Consider the following 23160-nt stretch of genomic DNA (forward strand, 5'->3'; position numbering starts at 1 on the left):
CTGTGAGCCTTCTCTGATACACTGCAGGATGGAGGGCCGGCCTCCATCCGCAGAAAGCAAAAGGCATGGCCGCAGCCCAGGCAGACTCCCGCCTCCCCTCCTCCCCTGTCTCCCTCCCCAGCTCCCTTCAAACACCAAGAGCGAATGGCTCCGGCTCTCCTAGATGGACACGGTTCTGCCCACCGATTTCTACAACCATCGCTAATAAACGTCTAATGAAAACCGGAATCACTAAGTGACTCTGCATTTGGCAAAATGGCTCTGCAACGACAGCGATGAAAACCCCCTCCCTCGGGCAGCAGGATCTAAGCTGTCAGTTAGTGCACCCTTGACTGCCCTGCTTGCCGAGGAGCAGACCCTTCAGCACAAAGCAAACATCAGGCTGCAGACAAAAGGAAAAGCCTCAAAACCCCAGCCTGCTGAGACTCTGTCCCCCACCGCTCCCTCCGAAAGAGGCGGCCGACACGGACAGGCTGGCAGCAATCAATTTCTATCTTGTTAAAGCACAAAGTGTCCCAGTGGTCGGTATAGATTCTGTCAGTGGAAAACAAATCACAAGGCTGTGAGGGGGCGTCGGGGGCTGGGGGGCTGTGGGCAATGTGCTGCACGGCCTGTGAGGCTGCCCTGGAAACCTCTTCAGCCTGATCCCACAAAACATTTGGGGTGGCCTCAGATTCAATTGAATTCTGCCGCTCCCTCCGCACTCCTCGCCTTCATTTCCTCCTTTCCTATTCTGGTCAAAAAATTGTTTGCTCTGATTGTTATCAACCACCTGTGTCTGGTTCGACAGTTACTTCCTGCCTGTGCATGTCCAGGAGGGTGACCCCATCCTTCCTTTCCAATTCTTTGCACGGCTGCCAACAAGGGAAGCTTTGTTGGGACTTTGTCTGCTTTGCCCTTGGTGGGTATGCCAGTGCTTCTTTGATAAAATAACTCCCCAAGCTAATTGTCTTACTCACAAGAAAAAAGTTCAGAGTTTTGGAATGTACTTACATCCCTAAGGTAGCGTTCCATCCACTTAATGATATCAATGCCTCGGATTCTATCCTCAAATATGTCAATCTACAAGAAAAAGATGTGGAAAGTGACTCTTAATGAGAAGCCCTGTCTAGATGCAAAGCAAGAGAAAGCAGCACAAGAGGCTATATATATTTAAGACTGAAAAAGTCACTAATGCTTTTTGCAAGGAGGAGCCGGTAAATGTAAAAATCAAGATACAATTTTCTTAAAATGTTCCCTATTTCAAGATTAGTAGGCATTTGAGTATTTAGTATTTGTAATTATGTTTTAAAAATCTGAGAGACATAGCAGACCACCAGGTGCACGTAAGCCAGCAACACACGCATATATATATATATATATATATGTCTGTAATTTGGAAGGCAAACATGATTCTGGAGCATTTTAATGGATGCGTAGTATGCGCGTACTGAGATACGATATGGTACTTTGCTTGCATTAGCCAGGTCATTATTATGGTATTATGTCCAGTTTCGATCTATATGTTTAGAAAGGATTGCATGAAACTTGAAACAAGTCCAAGAAAGAGTCACAAAAACAATTACTGAGATGCTGGGGAAAAGGTTTATGATGAAAGTCAAGTAGTAGAACTCCTGGGCCTTGAAAAAACTGGTATTAAATATCAAGCCTTCGAAGGGGAGAAAAACCAGTTATTTTCCGTTTTACAGAAGACTAAATAAGAAGGCCTTTCTTGGGCTCAGCCTTGTTCTGCAGCCAGAGAGTAGTGTGTTTGTGCACAAGGTGCTCATGATTGGAAGAGGGATTATATACGGAAATGGGTAATACAAGGAGAGTGTCCTTGAAGAGGGGTTATTTGATTCAGTCACACTGCTCCCAGATCAATGGTCCTACATGTTATGCCACCATTTAGGGCCCATCAAGTCAAGTCCCAGCCATGCAGCAAGCTTCTGTGCCACCCATGAGCCAGGCTTACCTCTCTTTTCCACGCATGTCCTGTCTACTTTACTCCCCACACTGGTGTCCCCTGCACCCTAAAGCACAGTGCAAGCCCCCGTGCTCTGTGAATCCTCCTCACACACTGACTTCCTTCTCCTCACCTTAACGAACTCTACCCCTTTGTGACCACTGGTGGTGCTAGACAATGAACACATTATTATAGCATTCTTTCATTTACTGAATGTCTTACTGATGTCTGCCTTATCTTTTCAACCTGGTTCTAAGCTTCCTATGGAACAAGATCCTGCCTTGTGTACACCAAACTCAGATACATATAGTACAAATATGAGTTCAGAATGTCCTTCGTTTTAACTGATGGAACATCAAAAATGGAATGGCTTTCCTTTTGGTTTGGACGATTCCTGCTTTAAAATGTCCAATGGCCAGTGACTACATTAGGTAATCTTGAGAGAGCTTCTGCAGCTCTCCAAGGTTGTACCAATTATCCATTTCTGTTCTACGAGAGAGAAGCAATGTGATGTCAGGGCTGGGAAGAGACAGGCAGCTTGGCTTTCCTCTTGGCTCCTGCCCTTCCCACTTGCATGACTTGGGAAACATTCCCGAAACTCTCTAAGTTTTAATATTTTCATTTGTAATATGTGGTTAATAAACCTGCTTCCTAGGGTGGTTGTGAGGATTAAAATGAGTTAGTGTGGAAAAGGCATATCAAAATGCCAGACATGAAGTAAGTACTCAATAAATGGTCATTCTTATTATTACCCCAGCACCTAAATCCTTCCTCGCTATGGACGTGGACATTCTGGGTGGCACAATGTGCTGGAGATCTTCCATTAGTCTCTCCAGATCTCTACTAAAATCCACAGCTCCTGTCAGGCCAACTTTTCCACCCAGCCACTATTATGAGCTGAATCGCGTCCCTCCAAATTCATATGTCTCAACATATGTCTTAACCCCCAGTGCCTCAGACTGTGACTGTATTTGGAGATAGGGCCTTTGAAAAGGTGATTAAAGTAAAACGGGGTCTTATGGGTGGGCCCTGATCCAATATGACTGGTGTCCTTATAAGAGGAGATTATAAAGAAAGACCAGGTGAAGACACAGGGAGAAGATGGCCATCTACAAGCCAAGGAAAACACCTCAGAATGAAAGCAACCCTGCTGACACCTTGATCTTACACTACTAGCCTCCACAACTGTGGGGAAATAACCGTCTGTTGTTTAAGCTCCCCCACCTGTGGTATTCTGTGGCAGCCCTGGCAAGCCAATACAGCACCCTCTTTAGGTTGCAGGCGTCACTGTTCCCTTGCCTCTTTAGACCTCCTGCTTTTGCTAGTCCTGGGATATTGAACTATTTATTCCCTGTGGATTCCCTAAAACTCACCTAGAACTTTGAAAATTGTCCCTTTATTAAATTACCCATTAAGTTTATTTTTCTCCACTAAGGGGATCTTGATGTATCAATATAGTAACTTAGCTGTCCAGGATGGGGCTATGGGATTCTACCACAGGCTTCAGAGTGATAAGGATCAAGGACAAATTTAAACTTGGCCTAAGCAGCCCCTGATTGTTAAGGTCACAAAAACCTGTCCTCTTCTCCAGAGACAATCAGTATGCTTATTTGGAAAGGACCCAAAGTAAGATCTTTTCTGAAATGTTGACCTTATGTCTTGTAATTTGATTTTATATCATGGTTGCCACAGCGTTTCTTATCCCAGAAATGAGAAACTGAAATGTTGGTCTCTATACAGTCGTGTACTTATATAGTCATGAAGTTGGAGTGTATAAAGTATATACTTTTAACAACTTTCATGTACTTCCATTTAAAAATAATTATAGACTGAAGAAAAAATTTGAATAAAACTCGTGTCAGAAATGCTAAATAATCTTTAAAATTGACATTTAGCTACTAAATGTCAACATTTATCCTTTATCCTTCAACATTCCTATTTGTAGATATTTCCCTTAATTTTTCACCACTCTTTAGAATTGACCGTCTCTAAATACCCAGAGGAGGTCTCTGGGAAGGAAGAGAAGCGATCTCAGCGTTTGAGGAAAGCCAGTCCTCCAAGTAGCCTCCTGTGGTTCTCTATTTATCCTAAGGAAAACTTACACGGGTTTAAGCTGAGCTTTTTCAAAGCACTGCAGGGGACTTGAAGAGCATGTGCTTCCTGAGATTTCTTAGGCTAAGATCACAGTGAACAGCAGGGCTGGGGCGTCTACCTTCCTGAACTAGCCTAGACCAGCCGAGAACCTGGCCAGGTACCTCCCTGTCCAGAAGCATTGCTGCTGCAGCGAGGTGTGGATGGACCAGCAGCTTCGCACAGCGGGGCCCCCAGGCTGCAGGGGCCTCCACTGCAAACCTCACGACCCAGTGCAGAACGAAAGGACCTTGTAAGATGAGTAGGTGACCTGGTGAAGCCTGCAGCCTCCTGTACCACAGGAAGCATAAACAAAGCAGGCATGATTGGTGAGGATGGGCAAAGATGCCAAGTGCAGCGAGAGCCTGGCGTTTTCCTCAGGCCGGGCGCCAGCTGCATACGTGCTCAGCGTTTACGCCGTTCTGGCTGTACGGAGGCACTCGGGGTCGCTCAAAAGGCATGCAGGAAAAACATGCTGGAGACTTTGGAGAGTTTAAACTCTAGAAAATAATTACCTAAATCCATAAGCATTTAGTTCATAATCACGTAAATCAAATAACATAGCTTAAAACATCAACAGCTCTTTATAATTTTTCTTGTTTTTCTTTTCATTATACTCACTTTAACAGTTCAGTCTTCTCTTTGGATAAAATACTTACTGCAGTTTGGAAGCCATTTACCAACAAAAAGTTCACAAATTTCACCACCTCCATGGCCGTGTCCATAGAATAAGTGATAAAGACTTTCCCTAAGAGAGATTTTTCACATTTATTAGAAAATAGTCAAATTATTCTATTCTAAACCACACTTGAAAAGTGTATGCAATGTCTTTTGTCCTTCTAGAGTAATGAAGGGAAGCCTCAGGATGGGAGTGGTCTAAGGGCTATGGCTACAGCAGGGTGAACTGCTGTCCTCAGGACATAGATCTGCAGGCCCAAAGGGGCAGGGGGTTCTGTCCAAGGGAATGCAGACTGCTCAGGGTGCATGGAAAGGAGAGAGAGTTCTGGCAGGCTGAGACAAGTAGAGGAGGTCTTCTGAGAAACCACATGATGCGTTAACAAAAAAATCCATCACCCAGAACCTGCGGGGCCTTAAGATCAGGCCACCCCTGGTATATTAGAGACACTTGGCTCTGTGCCCAAAAAATACTCTCACAGCGGGCCAGGAAGTTGAGCCCTGCTAAGGGGCCACCCAGCAGTGTCCTCTTTTGATCTCATGATGCTCTCCGCTGCCCTGAACTTGACAAGAGCAAGAGAGGAGAGGGAGAAAATGGTTCTCCTCCCCCTTCTCCCCTCACTGGTGGGGGAAAGGCCAGGAAGTTGGAGTAGACTAAAGCGCAGCTCAGAAATGTTACTAAGAACTTCAGCAGCTTGAAGGAGAGAGCCCGCCTCTGGCAGGTCCAGCATCATTGACTCCCTTGCTTCTCCCTGAGTCAGCCTAGAGCAGCAGATGGGATTGTGCCCATAAGCCTAACCCAGTCAGGGTGAGAACCAGTGTTTTCCCAGGCTAAAGTCTTGGGTAATTATCTGGCTAGCGTGTTAATGTGGTAGATGAATAATCTCTCTGTATTGGCTTTTAGTCTGGAATCAACTGGCTACATCTCAGGAAGCCCTGGGGCAGAGGGTGGAGAAGAAAGCGGGGGTTGGAGAGAACCTACTTATCTATGCTTAGGCTCTTGTTTTTTGAAGCACATCTCTCAAATGGAAGTATGTTCAACGGTCATGTTGACTCATTTAAGCAGCCAGGCATATTGATGGCACTCTATTTTCTTCTCGACACCTAATATTCAACCAATTCCTCTGTAAGAATTTTAGGACTCCCTTTATAGGTTATGGTAAGATAAATATGGTCTATAAACAGACACCCAGACTATATCCTAACATCTTCCATTCTCCAGAAATGCTTGAAATTTAAATGTCTAAGATTTTAAGAAGATTAAAACACAAATTTTTTTTAAAAAAACAACAATGGATCATTGTCGTAGAAATCTTTCAGAGCCTTAAATGACCAAAGAGCATCGATTCCCCCAGTTGGAATTAACAAATGCAAAGGGCTTAATTTTAAGTTGGTTCAAAGCAGTGCCTAGATTTGGAAAGGGCTTATTAGAATTCCAGCAAGCACAACAGAATATAACAATTTCACAAGTAGTGACTGTTTTCTTAAGATTTCTGGAACTTACTGTCCTGACAGACCTTAATATGAGAACATTTTGGTGATATTTCAAAGTGGTTCTGGCTGCAAAATGTGGAAAAAGCATCATCACCTGACACTTAGTCGAATGTTTCTTTAAATAAAAGGCTTAGTTTGCATTTGGTTGTAAAGCAGTATGGAGAATGTGAGACTGCTTTTTCCAAACAAGATTGCTTATTCCTACAGGAAATGACCTCGTTCTTGAAGGCTGCTGCTAATTTATGGTGAGACGCTAGATCCCTGGCCAATACCACATGGACATCTAATCAATCTATCCAGGGACAAGTCCACTTAAGAGCATCATTTAGAAGAGGGAAAAAGCGTGGGGGTCATTTGTTGTTGGAGTACATGATGAAGAAAAGGCTAGTCGTTAAGCACTTTGTGAGTATTGCAGGTAGTGTCAGAATCACTACAAACAGTCTTACAAAATGCTGGTTACTTTTTTAACAAAAAGGAAATTTCATTTCACTGTGTAGTATGTGAGAGATATCCAAGATTATGGATGAATAATCATCAAGTACTCTTAAACTATAAGACCTGACAAGAAGAAGGAAAAAACAACATCGCAAACAACTTACGCAGCTCTTCTGGCAAATTGCTTGTTTTCAGAGTTCCTCTGGCTGGAGGGTTACTTGGGGGTCTAGGGATAGCAGCTGGGGATGGAGTCTGGGGACCCTCCGGTCTCAACTCTGCAGGACACTCCAAGGACCCCTCAGGAGCACCAGCTCTATGAGGTGGCTGGTTATAAAGCCGGCCCCTGGAAAGGAATACATTCACAGTAAATGTTCATGTTTTATAAACACAAACCTAGGGGGACAGAAAGCCTTTAATGACTATGGGAAATGAGCTATCTCATTTCATAGCTCATAGCAGTGAGCTATCTCTCTCCTCTGCCTCCATTTCTTTCCTGACCCAGAAGGACAGAGTTTTTTTCTGCAGAGATTTTGGTCAATGAGCAATTTGGATGGCTGCCATTTATAAGGGCCTGTGCTAGGGGTCAAAGAGGGAAGCAGGATTTGATTTCTCAATTTAAGGACTGTCTAATGGGGAAGATAAGTCTCAGGTACAGTTCAGACAAGATCACCAAGAAAACAAAGTAATACAATGGGTGACATACAAGGTTTGGTGTTTAGGCATTCTGATAAAAAGACAACTTTTAGCTCACAATAGATAACATTTAATTATATCTCAAAAGATAGAAAAGACCATGTAGGTTTAAAATTATCTATGTTAATATACGAATGAAAATCTGATTTTGAGGACCCTTTAAAGAGGTTTGTACCATATTATTCATCTCTTTTTTTTTTTTTTTTTTTTTTTTTTGCGGTATGCGGGCCTGTCACTGTTGTGGCCTCTCCCGTTGCGGAGCACAGCCTCCGGACGCGCAGGCTCAGCGGCCATGGCTCACGGGCCCAGTAGCTCCGCGGCATGTGGGATCTTCCCAGACCGGGGCACGAACCCGTGTCCCCTGCATCGGCAGGCGGACTCTCAACCACTGCGCCACCAGGGAAGCCCTGTACCATATTATTATATGGCATCTTTATTATTATTTTGGTCACCAAAATATTCCCATGAACGGTCTGCTGAGAGGAACAACCAGATGCACTCATGTGAGATTTGGAAGGTAGACGGAAATGGAGGCCATGCTTCTGCCACTTCTGTGGTTTCTGTTGTTAAGGGCTGTCTGTCATGAGGTGCCGAGTTCATCAGGAGGCATCCCAGTGTCCCGTTACAGCTTCACAGTGTCAAGGGCAGGGCATGGGCATCCGTTTTTTTGCCAGTGCAGACCTAGCAGGAACAAAATGTTTCCAGTAGCTGAGGTGGTGGCAGCTTCCGGATTCTGGAGTGTGCTGTGGCAGCATGGCCTAGAATGGAGGGCTCCGCGGTGGCTTTCTGACCCTCCGCCTCTCTGACTATGCCAGAGGAAGCAGCCTCTCTGGTCTCCTGTTCTGTGACTTTGCTCTGGGATCATTCCTGGAAGCCCAGCCTCAAACTCGTTCCTCCAACCTCCAACAATGTCATAAGTACCCAATTCCCTATATTAAATCCCTTCTGTTTACAATAGCTAGAGTTGTTTCTGTTTTCTGTAACTGAATTCTAACTGATATGGAGACTAAAACTGTGTCTGTAATGTTTTATTTCTTCAAAAAAATATGAAGTAAATGTGGCATTGTTAACATTTTAAAAAACCTAGGTAGTGGGAACAGGAATGTTTGTTATTTGTTATGTTTGAAATTGTTTTATATTCTAAATCTTACAAAAGTTTTGAATATAAAATCTGTGTGTATATGCCTAGATTGTTGCTTATGATTTCATATTTTTACCCAAAAGAGTATTAAAAAAAATTCTGAAAGTCCTATGTAACAAGATTTAAAATAAAATTATACAGAATCTCAACTACATTATATTTCTAATTGTGAATGCTTGAGGAAGTTATTTTTATATTAATATAGAAAAAAAATTTTTACGAAATATGCCTTCATCTAATGGGGATCCAGTTCCATATTCTTTTTGCATTAAATGCCTTTGTACCCAAAGTTGCTTAGTTGTTATAAAAGACGGTTGCTCACTTGACAAAGCAAAGGCCTTGATAATATTCAAAAACTTTCATATAAAACAATATCATGGAGAGTAATGACAGAGTAAATTTTCTGTATTAAGGTTCTCTTTCAAAAGACCAGTAAGAGGAGAATTAGCTTCATTACCTGTACTTATTTTTCATTATCTTAAAATGATAAAATAAATCCAAGGAGACCATAGCAGGCTTAAATTGATGTTACAAAAGCGGTTACTCTGTACTACATTTGCTATTCTTCTGCATATCTAAAATTATTTCAAAATAAAAGTTTAATTTAAAAATTACTATTGCCTCTCCTATTCAACAGTAAACATAAAGATGCTTAAATTTTGTTTGTTTTCTTGGAATTTTAGATATTTTTTCTGCAAGAGTGCTTATCTGGCTGTAAATCATTACTTAATTCCATTATATAAATTCCATGCAATTTTGTTTTTAAAAAAATAAGGCATCTGTCTGCAAAGAAAATCTGAGGGCTTGTCGGCTTCTGAGTGAAGAGGAAAGGCAGATGTGCCTTATCTGCCATTGTAAATAGAGTGCGCTTTTTTCTTTCAATAAACTTTTTGATCTGATTACCGATTTCTCTATTTCTGAAAAAAACTGCTTTAATAGGACCTTCATATCTCATTCCGTTCTCAAAACAGAATATAGATTTACTCTGAGTGGTATATAAAAGTCGTGCTTGAGCAAGAGCAAACATTTTATCTACTCTCTTTCCAATTTTGTCATCAGTTAGGAAGCTCCATTTACACGAGTTGTTCCTGTATGTTTTAGATCTATAAATTAAGAGAAAAGGGAAACTTGAAGAGTCAAAAGAAAACAATGGGGCTTCCCTGGTGGTGCAGTGGTTAAGAATCTGCCTGCCAATGCAGGGGACACGGGTTTGAGCCCTGGTTGGGAAGATCCCACATCCCGCGGAGCAACTAAGCCCAGTACCACAACTACTGAGCCTGCGCTCTAGAACCCACGAGCCACAACTACTGAGCCTGCGCGCCTAGAGCCCTTCTCCACAACAAGAGAAGTCACTGCAATGAGAAGCCCGAGCACCGCAACGAAGAGTAGCCCCCACTCGCCGCAACTAGAGAAAGCCCGCACGCAGCAACGAAGACCCATCACAGCCAAAAATAAATAAATAAATAAATTTACAAAAAAAAAGAACAATGAAGAGAAATATGATTAAAGGATTAGACAATTAAACAATTAAAGTCAAGAAAAACCAAAATTGTTTTTCTGGAAGAAGTATCGGAAAGACCTAATAATGGTGTTCAACATGTGTGAATTCTTTTATTACAAAAGAAAATAACAGGTTATTTTAAATTTCTATTAAGAACGAATTGAATTTAAAATTTCAAAGTAAGAAATGGTCTTAAACAGGTGTAGAAACTAAGGATATAAAAAAGAACTTCATAGCTTTGGAAGTCAGCCATAGTAAAAATAAAAAACTATTTCATGGGCTAAAAGGCCAGGGGATCTGAAAGTAAAAGAAGCAGGTGTGACTTAGCATCTTAAGAGCCTTTCCTTCAAGAGCATTTTGACTAGTCACCAGTGGCTTTATGTGTCTGGTAAAGAGATTCTTATCAACCAGTTTCCCTTTCCTCCTGACCTGAAAAGTCTATGTGGGGCGTTCCAGTGTGGGACTTGGTCAGCAGCCTGGGTAGCAAACCAACAGAGAGTTTAGATACATTTTGATTGCACTGGCATCATTCTTTTTCATGCTAGAACTGTTTGAAATTCGGCCCCATCGTACTTACTGATACCTCAGGAGCCCTAGGGAGGAGCAGTCTCTTTGTGGAGGCCTCTCCTCTTGGTCCCAGGGGCTGGGATAGTTCAGGACGACCTTCTGCACAGGGTGCAGGCCTCTCACACTGGCTCCAGGTGGGGCCTGCCCAGGTAGAGCCGGCTGGATCACTTGCTGGTAGGCTGTTCGAGGGTAGTCGTGGCCATCTGCAGGTAAAGACAGCAAAGAAAACAGGGAAGGCTGACCCTAGCTCCTTTGTGTGAAAGGAGAGGTAAGCTCAGTGCAAATTTTTGTCTTGATACCAACTGAGGGTTCCAGATAACGTTTACCACCTCTAAGATGTTTGCCATATTTCTGTACTATTATTTACTTGATTGCTTTCATGAAATTGAGTCATTGTTTTTATTTTTTTCCTAAATAAAAACATCTGTGAAATCATGAGTTTGGTGTTCTAATTGGAAAGTACAAAGCTCCACATAGGCCCCTATTTAAATAAGATGCTTAAAATAATCCAAACTGAGCCTATTCCAGCTGCCTGGCTGATAAAGACCAGGACTTGGAGGGCATCTCTAAGAATGGGGAGGTAGGGCCACAGAGACCACTTTGGTCTAGGACAAGATAACTGCCCAGGTTTTGCTGTTATAGCTTTCCTGGGGCAGGTGAGATACATCCCAAGGGACCCAGATCACCACTATTCCTACCATAATTCCCCAAGTTTTTAGAACCCAAGGCTAGGAGAAATTATCCTCAGGATAGATACAGAAGCACTACTTGCTCTTTTCCTTCCCTGGACACACACACACACACACACACACACACACACACACACACCAATCCCTCAAGAAGAAGTAAATGAATGAAAACTTGGCTCATACCTCTGGGAAGTAACCAACCAGTTGGCAACACCTCCCAACTTTCTCAGTCCTCTGTTGCTAAAGGCTATGTGCACCTGGGGCCAGGGCAGTTAGAAGAGGGCAGTCTCAGAGCAAAGCCAGGCCTGGCAGTGATTTATATGAATTTGTAACCTAGGGGAAAGTTGGTCCCAGCCAGGCCCAGGAGTAGCAGAGTCCCAAAGGAAGAAGGGCAACCTGCCTGACCAGGTGAAGAAGAGAAGTGAAGGTCAGAGGAGGGATGCAAGGGAACCCAGGAAGGGTGGGAGAGGAAGGCTCTGGGGGAACTGTCTGGGCCCAAAGGGGCTCAGGTGTGGGAAATCTGAGAGCTCTGATATATCTTAGGGGTGGGCCTAGCTTGGAGAAGAACTGGAGAGAGCCAAGTGGATAACCCTGCAAAATGAACCATGAGCACATCCTGGTAATCCAAGCATTGCCACCTCTGCCCAAGTAAGAACTTGGATGATGGAGGAGGCATAGCTAGTTAGGGCAAGAAAGAACCTTGGTTTTCAAAAGATATTTATTGGTCTTTATTCTTTCTCTGATTATATAAATAATAACCAATTTGCCTGCTGTGTAGGTAGGATACATGCCGGGATGTAAAGTGAAATAAAACTAGGAAGTGAGCAAGAAAGTAACAGATAAAGAAGGTTGGAACCAGAATGTGGAGAGCGAGAATGTGGTTAAGAACTTTATGCCTAGTTTGGTAAGTAGTCAGGAACCACTGAAGTTTTCATGGGAACATCTAGGGGACTATTGGCCTCAAGTACAGAAGACAAATAATATGTGTATTCACTTCACTAGTGTGGCCCCACTGTCTGGACTCAAGAAACTTGGCTGAGTGACCCTGGAAATGTGCCCAAGCCAGTCTCTCAAGCATGGTCAGAATCCCTGGATTTAGTCTATTGTCTGCTCTGACCTGTGACATCAGCTAGGTCCTTCCTGTCCTGCTTCCTTTGGCAAAAATGACCACACCCCTCTTAACCCAGGTTGTCTCCTGGTCCTGACCGTGACCCTTGCCCTGCTATTGCTTAGGCCTGGTTATGATATTAGGGGCTTAAGGAAAGGGAGGAGGATAAAAGGATCTGACTGGGTCTATCCCAGCCCCTTGGCTGATAAAGACCAGGACATGGAAGGCATCTCTAAGAATGGGGAGACAGGACCACAGAGCCCACTATGGTCTAGAACAAGATAGACAACTGAGGTTTTGTCTTTACAGCCTTCCTGGGGCAGGTCAGACACATTCCAAGGGGTCCAGCTCACCAGTTGGAGTTCCAGGGCTACAGGGCTGGTCTCTCCTGCTGCTCTTTTCCCTAGCTGGAACAGGGTTAAAAAGTGCCACTGCTATCAGGTCACTAGGCCAGCCATGTTTTTAGGTGAGTCTTGTATGAGTGGACCATTTACAAAACCAGCTATAGGTACAACCCTCCAGAGATTTCCCACTGCATTTAAAATCAACCTTGCATGATCGGGTCTCTGCCCTTCTTGATTTTACCTCCTACTATACTCTGCTCACCAAGCCCCAGCTATCCTGGCTGTCTTTCTTCTTCTTGAACGCCCCAAGCTAGTACCCCACCTCTGGGACCCTGAGTCTGCCATCCGCTCTGTCCAGACTGTTTTGCTCTGTGTCTTTACAGATCAACATCTCGACATTCAGGGCTCAGCTCAGATATCACCTGTTCACCAGTGAATTCACCTGTTCAAATCCCATCTCCCTATTTTATTTTCTTCCTAATGCTCATCATGTTTGTATAAGTAAGCATGACTCTTACTTGTCAACTTCTTACCTGCCTTCCCTACGAGACTCTAAGCTCTGTGAAAGCACGAACTGTGTCTGTTTGCCACCACATCTCCAGGCACAGTGCCGACACCCAGGGGATGCTCAATAAATGAATGAATGAAGACTGAAGAGTTACAAAGCCAACTTCACACACGCACACAAGCGAAGCCATGGAGCACTGCACAGTCTGCCTGCTAGGTCTTGGGTCTTCTAGACTGTCTATGTCTCATCTGCTCTCCATCTGCGGTATTTCTCAGTGTCTCCTCTGGAAGTAGGAAGAAAGAAGACAAGGAGAAGAGGAGCAACGTTGCCAGTGGCCTTGAAAGTTTTTAATGCTTAGAGCCATTCTTGTTTCCCATATCCATTAAAAAGTGGCTAATAAGGTTTTATTTGCTTTAAAATGACTACCAAGCTCTAATCATAGGGTTTATTTCTTTTCCAGAAGGTGGATGTTAGTGCTGTTAATCAAAAGCCTTTGAATCAAGGACATATGATTTCTAACAGATTATTCCTCACACAACAGGTTTCTGTCTCATAGCAACTAATCATATCATTAAAATCACTAAGGCATGTGGGCTAAGTGTTTGATTAGCTGTAACTCTCATTTCTGAAATGGCCACCTGTGCTAAAAGCTTACACTGCTTTGTGTGAGCAGATGAAAATGATCCACCTCATCTATTTTTGAAATTAGGGTACTGACAATATAGTTCTCTATGCTGTCCTTTGATTGTTAAAGCAAAGAAATATTGAATATCAGAGGGTCAATCAAAAATAAGATTTCCTTTTTTTTAAAATAAATTTATTTATTTACTTTTGGCTGCATTGGGTCTTCGTTGCTGCGCTCGGGCTTCCTCTAGTTGCAGCGAGTGGGACTACTCTTCGATGCGGTGCACGGGCTTCTCATTGCGGTGGCTTCTCTTGTTGCGGAGCATGGGCTCTAGGCTTGCGGGCTTCTGTAGTTGTGGCACGAGGGCTCAGTAGTTGTGGTGCACGGGCTTAGTTGCTCCACGGGATGTGGGATCTTCCTGGACCAGGGCTTGAACCCGTGTCCCCTGCATTGGCAGACGTATTCTTAACCACTGTGCCACCAGGGAAACCCAAGGTTTCCTTTTTGTAAGTGGAACTTGACTGGTTTTGTCTGGAATTTGGCTGGTTGTGTGGAAAAGTTGTGAAATAAAATCTGTATTTGTTGGGTAAATGAATGTCTTTTCATCGCTCAGATTTTGATAGTTTTGTTCCACTATTTTGACCAAGGCTTGCTAGTTTAGCTGGGTACTATATATATAATGGCTAACATTTATCGAGTACTTGTTACATGCCAAGTACTGTTCTAAGTTCCTTATTCAGGATTATAGAGTTCAATTTTTTGTTTTCCTAAAGAAGTTTAACTTAGAAAAAAATCCAAATTCCTTACCACAGTCCTTGCCTCCTTCATTTTCTAGCATATCATTCTCTCCCTGCTCACCCTGCTCTAGCCCCACTCACTTGCTTTTGGTACATTAACTACACCAAACTCCTTGCTTCCTGGACCTTATTTTCCTTTAGATTTCAGCTCACATGTGTCCTACTCAAAGAGGCCTCCTCTCACCATCCTGTCTATTAATGTCTGTTCTAACACCTGGCTATTTCCTTTATAACACATACACTTTGTTATTTTGTTTGCCAATTTCTTCTTATCTATAGACTTATCTCCAGTAGACTGTGAACTCTGAAAAGACAGGACCATGTGTGTTGTATTTACCCCTGCACACCCAGTGCCTAGCAGAGAACTGGGCAAATATTTGTTGAATAAGTTGATAAATGAATGAACAAGGTCTGTTTCCAAATCTCATTGACCTCCTTTCTTTCCTCTGCTCTCCCATTAGACAAGTAAAGATGGCCTTTCCAAGGCTTGATATCACAAAGTCTCTACTCATGATTAGGGAATCACTCCTTTTCCCAGGAAGTAGGGAACAGATTTCTTTTTGTTCATTCAACAAATATTATTGAACCTCTATGGCTAGGCAGGCGGTGAATAGAAATAAATAGGTTATAGTTCTCCTTAGTAGCTCAAAATAAATGGAGAGAGAAAGAGGAAATCTGTGTGTCTATGGATGTTTGTTTGGAAACACAAACCCACACTCAGTGCGTAAGAGAGGTGTGCAAGCCAGCAGCCAGCTATGCGGTAGACTTAAGAATCACTGCCTAAAATATCTCCCCCAATGACTTGTCCTCATGCCTAAAATTCCATCAGGAGAGTGCATTCTGTAGAATGTGATAGACAAGTGATTTGTTAGCACAGTAACTCCTAGATTCTGACGCAGTGTTAATCACAAAACAAAAATACAAATCTTGCACATCATGAATAGGTGCCCAGAACTGTATGTTACTTGTCAATCTTACGATCCTCTTGGCCTGAGTACACATGGTCTTCGTGTTACTGGGCTTTGACCACTTGGAATTTGTAAACCAAATCCTAAACGAGGCTTTCCACTTCTCAGTCAAAACATTCAACATTTTTCTTCCTTATTAAGAATGGTATTAAAAGAATTTATGAGAGAGAAAATAAAATCTGATTTTCAAGTTGTCAAAAGACATGATGATATAACACAATCACTTTAGCAAGGAAAACAAAATGGCCTGCATAAACTGTTACAGGAACTCTCACAGCTGTAAACAGCTGTAGTTCCTGAAAGGCAACACTTTTCTTTCTCATCTCTTCCACTTGGTTTGCTTTTTCCTTTCTTTTAATTGTGCATGCATTCTAGCATACAAATAATCACTCTTTGGGGTCCATATGAGCAATAGTAGGCACGTGCCCACAGGTTTATTTTATTCAGTCTCCTTGGTAGAGAAAGCAAGAATTTTACAGTAAAATGAGTCTTTTAGACTTAATACATTCTTTTCTCCCAATTTATTTGCGTCATGGGTTTTATTTGATTGCATAGCCATGATCTCCAGTCTGGTGACCTTCAGTGGAAGGATTCTGAGGCAGTAAGAGGCTGACTTCTCCCGGGGGTGGGGGGGAGGAAAGAAACAGTCTTTTTCCGCTGCTTGTTTCCACCTGCTTTGATAACTTTTTTTTTTTTTTGACATGAAAGGGGTGACCAGTAACCATTTTTGCTTTGACTTGCAAAGGCTAAGGTATGCCATTTGCATGGTGATCATTATTTATTTATATTTTCATTAACGGATGAGGAAGTAATACTCTTCTAAAGCCGAGTAGAACCACGTAGCCATGGTTTCCAACTGCACGAGCATCACTTAGATGAACAGCTCTTTTGAAGTGGTTTTGCTGGCAATTAAATGCAGTTACAGTCCTGACATGAAACTAAGCATTTATACACCTGCTTTGAATGCTTAAAATCTGTGCCAGCGAGAGGGATCTAGAAGTAGAGGGGTACTTTACAGGGCTGGCTACAGGATCCATTTAGATAATAACAATAATAACTAAGAGCTGCTAGTTATTGAGGGCTTACTACAAGCCAGCCACTTTCCTAGTGTCTTTAATACATTATCTCATTTAATCCTCACAGCAACCTTCCTGGGAGCCATTGCTATTGGAGGCCTCATAAATATTTTGGGCTTGCAGTGCCCTGAAGAGAAACTGTAAGCACTGAATTTCCCTGACAAACCCAGCCCGACCCTGACCCTCTTCCCTGTGATTAAATGCCCCTGGGAACCAGGACCAAGGCACATGCAGGGTGGATTAGGCTGAGCCCACCTGTACACTCTCATTTCCCCTTACTTTTCTTTTTTCTTTTTAACTTTTACTTATTTTTAAAAATTATTTATTTATGGCTGTGTTGGGTCTTCGTTGCTGCACACTGGCTTTCTCTAGTTGCAGCTAGCGGGGCTACTCTTCGTAGCGGTGTGTGGGCTTCTCATTGCAGTGGCTTCTCTTGTTGTGGAGCATGGGCTCTAGGCTCGTAGGCTTCAGTAGTTGTGGCTCGTGGGCTCAGTAGTTGTGGCACACGGGCTCAGTAGTTGTGGCTCACGGGCTTAGCTGCTCCGCGGCATGTGGGATCTTCCCGGACCAGGGCTCAAACGTGTCCCCTGCATTGGCAGGCAGATTCTTAACCACTGTACCCCCAGGGAAGTCCCTTTACTTATTTTTTAAATTATAAAAGTAATGCCTGTCTGCTCTAACAAATTCAACAAAAATATGTAGAGTTAGAAGAAAAATCTCCTTATCTCTTCCTAATTCCTTGTTCCCCTTCCCCCATGATCACAGTTAACAGTTGGGGCCATCTTACACACTTTTTAATGGAGTCTTTAACATATATAATTGAAAAAAAATAACATGTATGGGATCAACACTTCATGCTTCTCCCTTAATCTTTTTTATGTCAGAGTGTGTATTTTAGTCTATGTAACAGGGGCCTAGTAGTCTATGGTATAAATAAATCACAATTTATTTACAATAATGTATATTTATAACATAATCTGATAATTATTTATAATTTACTAATTTATAATTATTTACTATACTCTGTCCCCTTATTGATAGGCATTTTACTGTTTTTATTCTTACTCTAATACAATGCTTTAATAAACATCCTCATTCAGGTATTTCTATATGTTCATTTAATGTGTCTATAGGACAGATTCCTACAAGTGAGACTGCTGGACCAAAGAGGGCACATTTAAAATTTTGATAGTGAAATTGTCTCTTGGAAGACTGTACCAGTTTATACTCCTATCAAGAGTAGATGGGGAAGTTCATTTCCCCATAAACCCACTAACGCTAGATGTTGTCCCAGGGTTTTTTTGTTTTTGTGCACCTGATTGGGAAAAATACATCTTTAAAAATTTTGCATTTCTCAAATTCAGTAATATTAAGCTTGGTTTCATATGCTTATTGGCTGCTTATACGTGTTCTGTGAATTATTCCCTTCTCCTGTCCAAGTTCTCTCCTCTCTGCCTTTCATCACTTATCTTCACTCCCAGGATCCTAGGCTCCCCTTCCTCCCCCACTTCAACAGAAGGAAATAATATAGAGAGCAAGGGGAGGGGATCTGATGAGAGAAAGCAAGTGTTAAGAGACTAAAAGTATTCCCAGTGGGAGTGTTTGCATTTTAACAGAGCCTGCCCAAAGAGGGCAATGCTTACCTCCAAAGACTAGATTGCTAACAATGCCATTTCAGGGTTCAACAGGAAAAATATTTTCAAGTGAGAAGATCTTCCTGGAACTCTCAAATTGTGAGTCCATGTCTTCTCTGTCTATCACAATGGGGCTTTCTCCTGTTAGTGGTTAAAGGCAACTGCTTGGGACTTAGTATCACAAAGCCCTTGATGAAGTATTCACACTTCTACATATTAATCTAAGAAACTAATCAGAAATGCAGGTAAAAACTTATGTACATGATGTATCATATCATTGCTTTTTGGATCAGAAATTGGAAACTACTTAAAATGTCCAACAACAGAGAATAACTTAAAAACAACTTGATATACCCATCTGATGAAATAATATGCAGCATTTTTAGGTGATGCTGGAAGAATTACACTGAAATTATTTTAGTTTTATGTTAAATATATATGCAAAGAAAAAACCCAGTAAATATGTCAAACCCCAATAAGGAATTATTTTTGGGTGATGGAAACATGGCTTTTGAGCATATTTCAACTTTGAGAGTGAACAAACATTAGTATTATGATCAGAAAAATTATCTTTAAATGCAGATAGTAGAATGTTAAAAAGAAGTATCTTGTGGTATTATTCCCACAAAATTATTCCTTTTTAACCTAGAAATCGTTGAGAAAAAAATGCAAATCCTGACCCTGCCAAGGTTCAGTTTTCAGTGAGTGATTCATGCTCAAGGAACTCTGCCACCACACCCATCCTATCCCTGGGTGCTCAAAGTACAAGTGAGGTCCTTGCTTCCCAATCAGCTGACTTCCCAGCATCCCACACCAACACCAGAGTCCCAGTTGTAGACCTCAGGGGCTCTTTCTCCCGAAGCTCCGCTGCTTCCTCATCTCTTAGCCTCACTCCTTTTTTTTTTTTTAACAAATACTTATTGAGCGCTTGGCACATGCAGATATATATATATATATTTACTTTTGGCTGCGTTGGGTCTTCGTTGCTGGGTACGGGCTTTCTCTAGTTGTGGCGAGCGGGGGCTACTCTTTGTTGTGGTGTGCGGGTTTCTCATTGCAGTGGCTTCTCTTGTTGTGGAGCACGGGCTCTAGGCACGTGGGCTTCAGTAGTTGTGGCTCTCGGGCTCTAGAGCGCAGGCTCAGTAGTTGTGGCGCACGGGCTCAGTTGCTCTGTGGCATGTGGGATCTTCCTGGACCAGAGCTTGAATCTGTGTCCCCTGCATTGGCAGGCGGATTCTTAACCACTGTGCCACCAGGGAAGCCCCTCTTAGCTTCACTCTTAACTCACATTCATTATTGCCTGCTTTCTTCCAAGCATCTTCTAAGTTAAATTCCTTTACCTCACTTTTTTTTTTTTAAATTATGAATTACTCTGTTGCTCCATTCGCTTTAGGAAGCTTTATTAAGCTTCCTAAAGCTATATTAAAGCTATATTAAATGCACATGGATAAATACATAAATTGTGATTGATTATAGGATGTGTAATTATTTCTATAATTTATTTTAAAGCTAGGCACCATATTTGGTCAGACTCTTTGGTCAGACCATTTGAACTGCTTTCGATACGGTGTTTTATTTTGCTAAGAAAAATATTGCACCTCCCAGCCCCATGTTTCATCTGTAAAGCCCTATTGTTATTTTCCAGCAGCGTCTTAGAGAGCTGACATCAAGAATTATGATGAACCTTTTATCTCAGTCTAAGACTTTATCACTTTCAGAGATGCTTACTGTACTGATACATATTATTTATTCATTCATTCATTCATTCAGAAATAATTTATTGAGAATCTAGTATATGCTGGTCACTGTGCTAAATACCGGAGAATTATGGATTGAAAATACACCTTTTGGGCTTCCCTGGTGGCGCAGTTGTTGAGAGTCCGCCTGCCAATGCAGGGGACATGGGTTCGTGTCCCGGTCTGGGAAGGTCCCACGTGCTGCGGAGCGGCTAGGCCCGTGAGCCATGGCCACTGAGCCTGCGCGTCTGGAGCCTGTGCTCCGCAACGGGAGAGGCTGCAGCAGTGAGAGGCCCGCGTACCGCAAAAAAAAAAAAAAAAAAGAAAATACACCTTTGCTGAATGTGCAAAAACTTACAGTCTGGAAGGAGAAGTAAACAAGTCCATAAGTAAATGCCATACTGGCATTAGGTGCCCCAACAGGCAGAGTATAAGGAAACAGAGAGCCCAAAGGAGGGACTGATCTCGGGAGACTGCCAGAGGGACACTTGAGCTAAGTCTTAAAAGAGGTATATAGTGATGGTTGTATAACTCTAAATTGAATTGTACACCTAAATGGGGGCAGGGTGAACTTCACAGTGTATAAATTAGATCTCAAAAAAGCAGTTAAAGAAAAAAAGGTATAGAACTGGTTCAAATGTACACGAAGGCAAAAAACATCTTGGGTAGAGAGAAGAGTGTGGGCAAATGCAGGGGGATGTGAAACAGCTCGACAAATTAGGGGGACTGCCAGTCCTCAAGTGTGGCTAGATGGTAGGGTAGATGTTGATGGTTCAACCTCCAAAGGTCTTTTAGCAATGTAATCACAGGAGCAACTGGATCTTCATGTAATGCATGAATTCAGTCTCAATGACATTCTGGGCACCTTCTGAGTTTTTTGACAGAAGTCCCCTTTCTCTGAAAAATCTAAGGTGGAGAAGAAGCATGTAAAGAAGGAAAAACCCAGATGCCCAAGAATTTGGATAACAACCAAGTTTTCTAGAAGTTATTTGAGTCGTCTCCCTGCCTCTCAGCAAGTTTCACTTAAAACTACCCTAGAGAGGAATCTGTTTTATACTTAAAGTTTCCTAGAGAAGCAGGTTCCAAGCGGAATGGGCTTTGGGCCAAGATAAAGCATTATTCTAAAGCCCCTTGCAAATCCAATCACATGCGGAAGGCCCCATAGGAAGCAAAATGTCCTCCCTGCCCTCTGATCTGTCTGTGCTGGTCTAACGATGCAAGACATTGATGTGAGATTCCCATTTACTCAGTTACCCAGCCCAGAATGTCCGGAGGAGGTAAAGCTCACTTACATGGCACCAGGTGATCGGGGCCTCCAGGACAATAGTAGCGATAGTTCCACTGAGCCTGTGGGGAAGGGTTGGGAGGCAGCATCTGTGCACATGCTGGATATCTCTGAGGTTCAAGCTGATGGAACTCCCTGGATCTGAGAGGCCTGGGGAGGTCCTGGGGGTAACACACGGAGGTGAGGGGCAGGGGCCTTTCCAGTTGCCTGATGCCCAGGACGTCCTGGGGCTGTGAATCATATCCCGTGTCTATCGTACGCAGGTCTGGGGCTGCTCGGTTCCTGTGGATCCAGGCCCGTGGCACCATCTCTTGGCTACTGCCCGGGGGGTCTGCTGAGGCATTAGGTAAACTTTGGTCTGATTTGTCTGAGTCATGGCCAGTGTCAGGAGAAGCTGCTGAAAGCTGAGATCCCAGCCATTGATTACGTTTTTCCATAAGTGAAAACTGATGCTCCGGGGTGAGGGCTCCAACCACAGACTCAGCCTCAGGCTCGCTGGCTGCAGAGCAGCCCAAGGGAAAATCTTTGCCGGGGTCTGGGTGTCTCCTCCAGAAGCTGTCTCCACTCTCTGCCAGGACTTTAGTGCGCAGGCAGGTGACCTGCTGGGACACAGGCTGCTGGTTTGAAAGCTTCAGGGTGGGGTGAGCGCGAGAAAAGTCTCCTGAGGAAGAGTGAAGGGTTTGAGGTGCAGACAAGCTGTTGGGTGCCATGTTCCTTGTATCTGGAGCAGGTAGCTCGGATTCTTCTTCCAGGGAATATTCTGAGAGAGGTTTCAGCAACTGACTTGGGTATGGTTCTGATTCATCAACCTCCACAGGAATGCTTCGGATCATCCTAGTTGCTGGAACAAGAGAAAACATGCCACAGCCTCAGAAGTCAGATCATTTCTTGGAGTCCCCCGCTTTATGACCTTAAGGGACCTCATTCAAGATGTGGTTTAAATTAACAGTAGAGTGACACCAATGCACTGGCAGAGCCCTGATCACGTAAAATTGTTCACTTATCCTCCAGGCAAAGGCACTAAGGCTTATTAAGATATTTTTATCTGGAAGGCGATTCAAAGAATGTGACTGGACCATTATGTGGTAGAAGTCATATACCAGCAAGGGAAAGACACGGATGAAAATCAACAGCCAAGTTTTGAGGAAGGAGAAATAATCGGAATGTGGGTTGTTTCATGTGTATTTGGAATCCATGATGAAAGAAATCTCAGTAACGAATGTGGAATGATCTCTAAAATATACTGTTAAGTGATTAAAGAAAAGCAAGGTGCAGACCAATGTGTATACGATGCTGTTATTTTGTGTGAAAAAATAAAGAGAGGGGAATGTGTGTGTGTGTGAGCATAACTGCTTGCACACGTATAAAACATGGATGGAGGACACACAAGACATTGGTGCACTGGTTGCCTTTGAGAATGGAGCTAAGCTGAGGTGGGGGAGAGGGAGAGTTTTTACCTTCTGAAGTTTTAAACTTTTGCCCTCTGTGACTAATGCCCAATTTAAGAAAAAGATTTTTAAAGCCTGAGTTTAAAAAGCACTGGAAAAAAGGTCATAGTGACATTTTCCACTTACAACTATAGGTTATTTGGAGGGCTTAATTCCCTCTTGCACGATGCCTGCATGACCATCTGGCCTGTGATGTAGTAGCTGCATGGACAAGGCTCGCTAAACTAGCCTTTAGCCCACAGAGCAGTTAGCCCACAGTCCAGGTAATATTGGTTTTACCTATAAAAACAGAACTCTCAATCAACATAACAGAATGAGAAAGAAAATTCGCCTCCCCTTATCAGAAGATTGGTTGAGATGA

General features: G+C 42.8%; 1 protein-coding gene across 4 annotated transcripts in view; it reads right to left on the minus strand.

Annotated features, from left to right (window-relative positions):
* Positions 1-23160, minus strand: part of TRAF3IP2 (TRAF3 interacting protein 2) — a 41588-nt gene that overhangs the window by 7036 nt on the left and 11392 nt on the right. Inside the window, exons 2-6 of one of the 4 annotated variants that reach the window (XM_022554558.3) lie at positions 21359-22192; positions 10598-10784; positions 6844-7022; positions 4735-4823; positions 994-1062 (exon numbers count right to left, since the gene is read on the minus strand). In XM_022554558.3, the coding sequence (XP_022410266.2) occupies positions 994-1062; positions 4735-4823; positions 6844-7022; positions 10598-10784; positions 21359-22184 (1350 nt within the window). In that variant the 5' untranslated portion in view covers positions 22185-22192. Of the gene's footprint in view, positions 1-993; positions 1063-4696; positions 6786-6843; positions 7023-10591; positions 10785-21358; positions 22193-23160 lie in introns of those variants that run through there. The other 3 variants (XM_022554546.3, XM_089921946.1, XM_089921947.1) reach the window with 3 other exon arrangements.

Source organism: Delphinapterus leucas, chromosome 12 (genome assembly GCF_059928025.1).
Source record: "Delphinapterus leucas isolate spDelLeu-1000000601 "Yukka" chromosome 12, BTC_Dleu_Yukka2, whole genome shotgun sequence".
Taxonomy (NCBI): domain Eukaryota; kingdom Metazoa; phylum Chordata; class Mammalia; order Artiodactyla; family Monodontidae; genus Delphinapterus; species Delphinapterus leucas.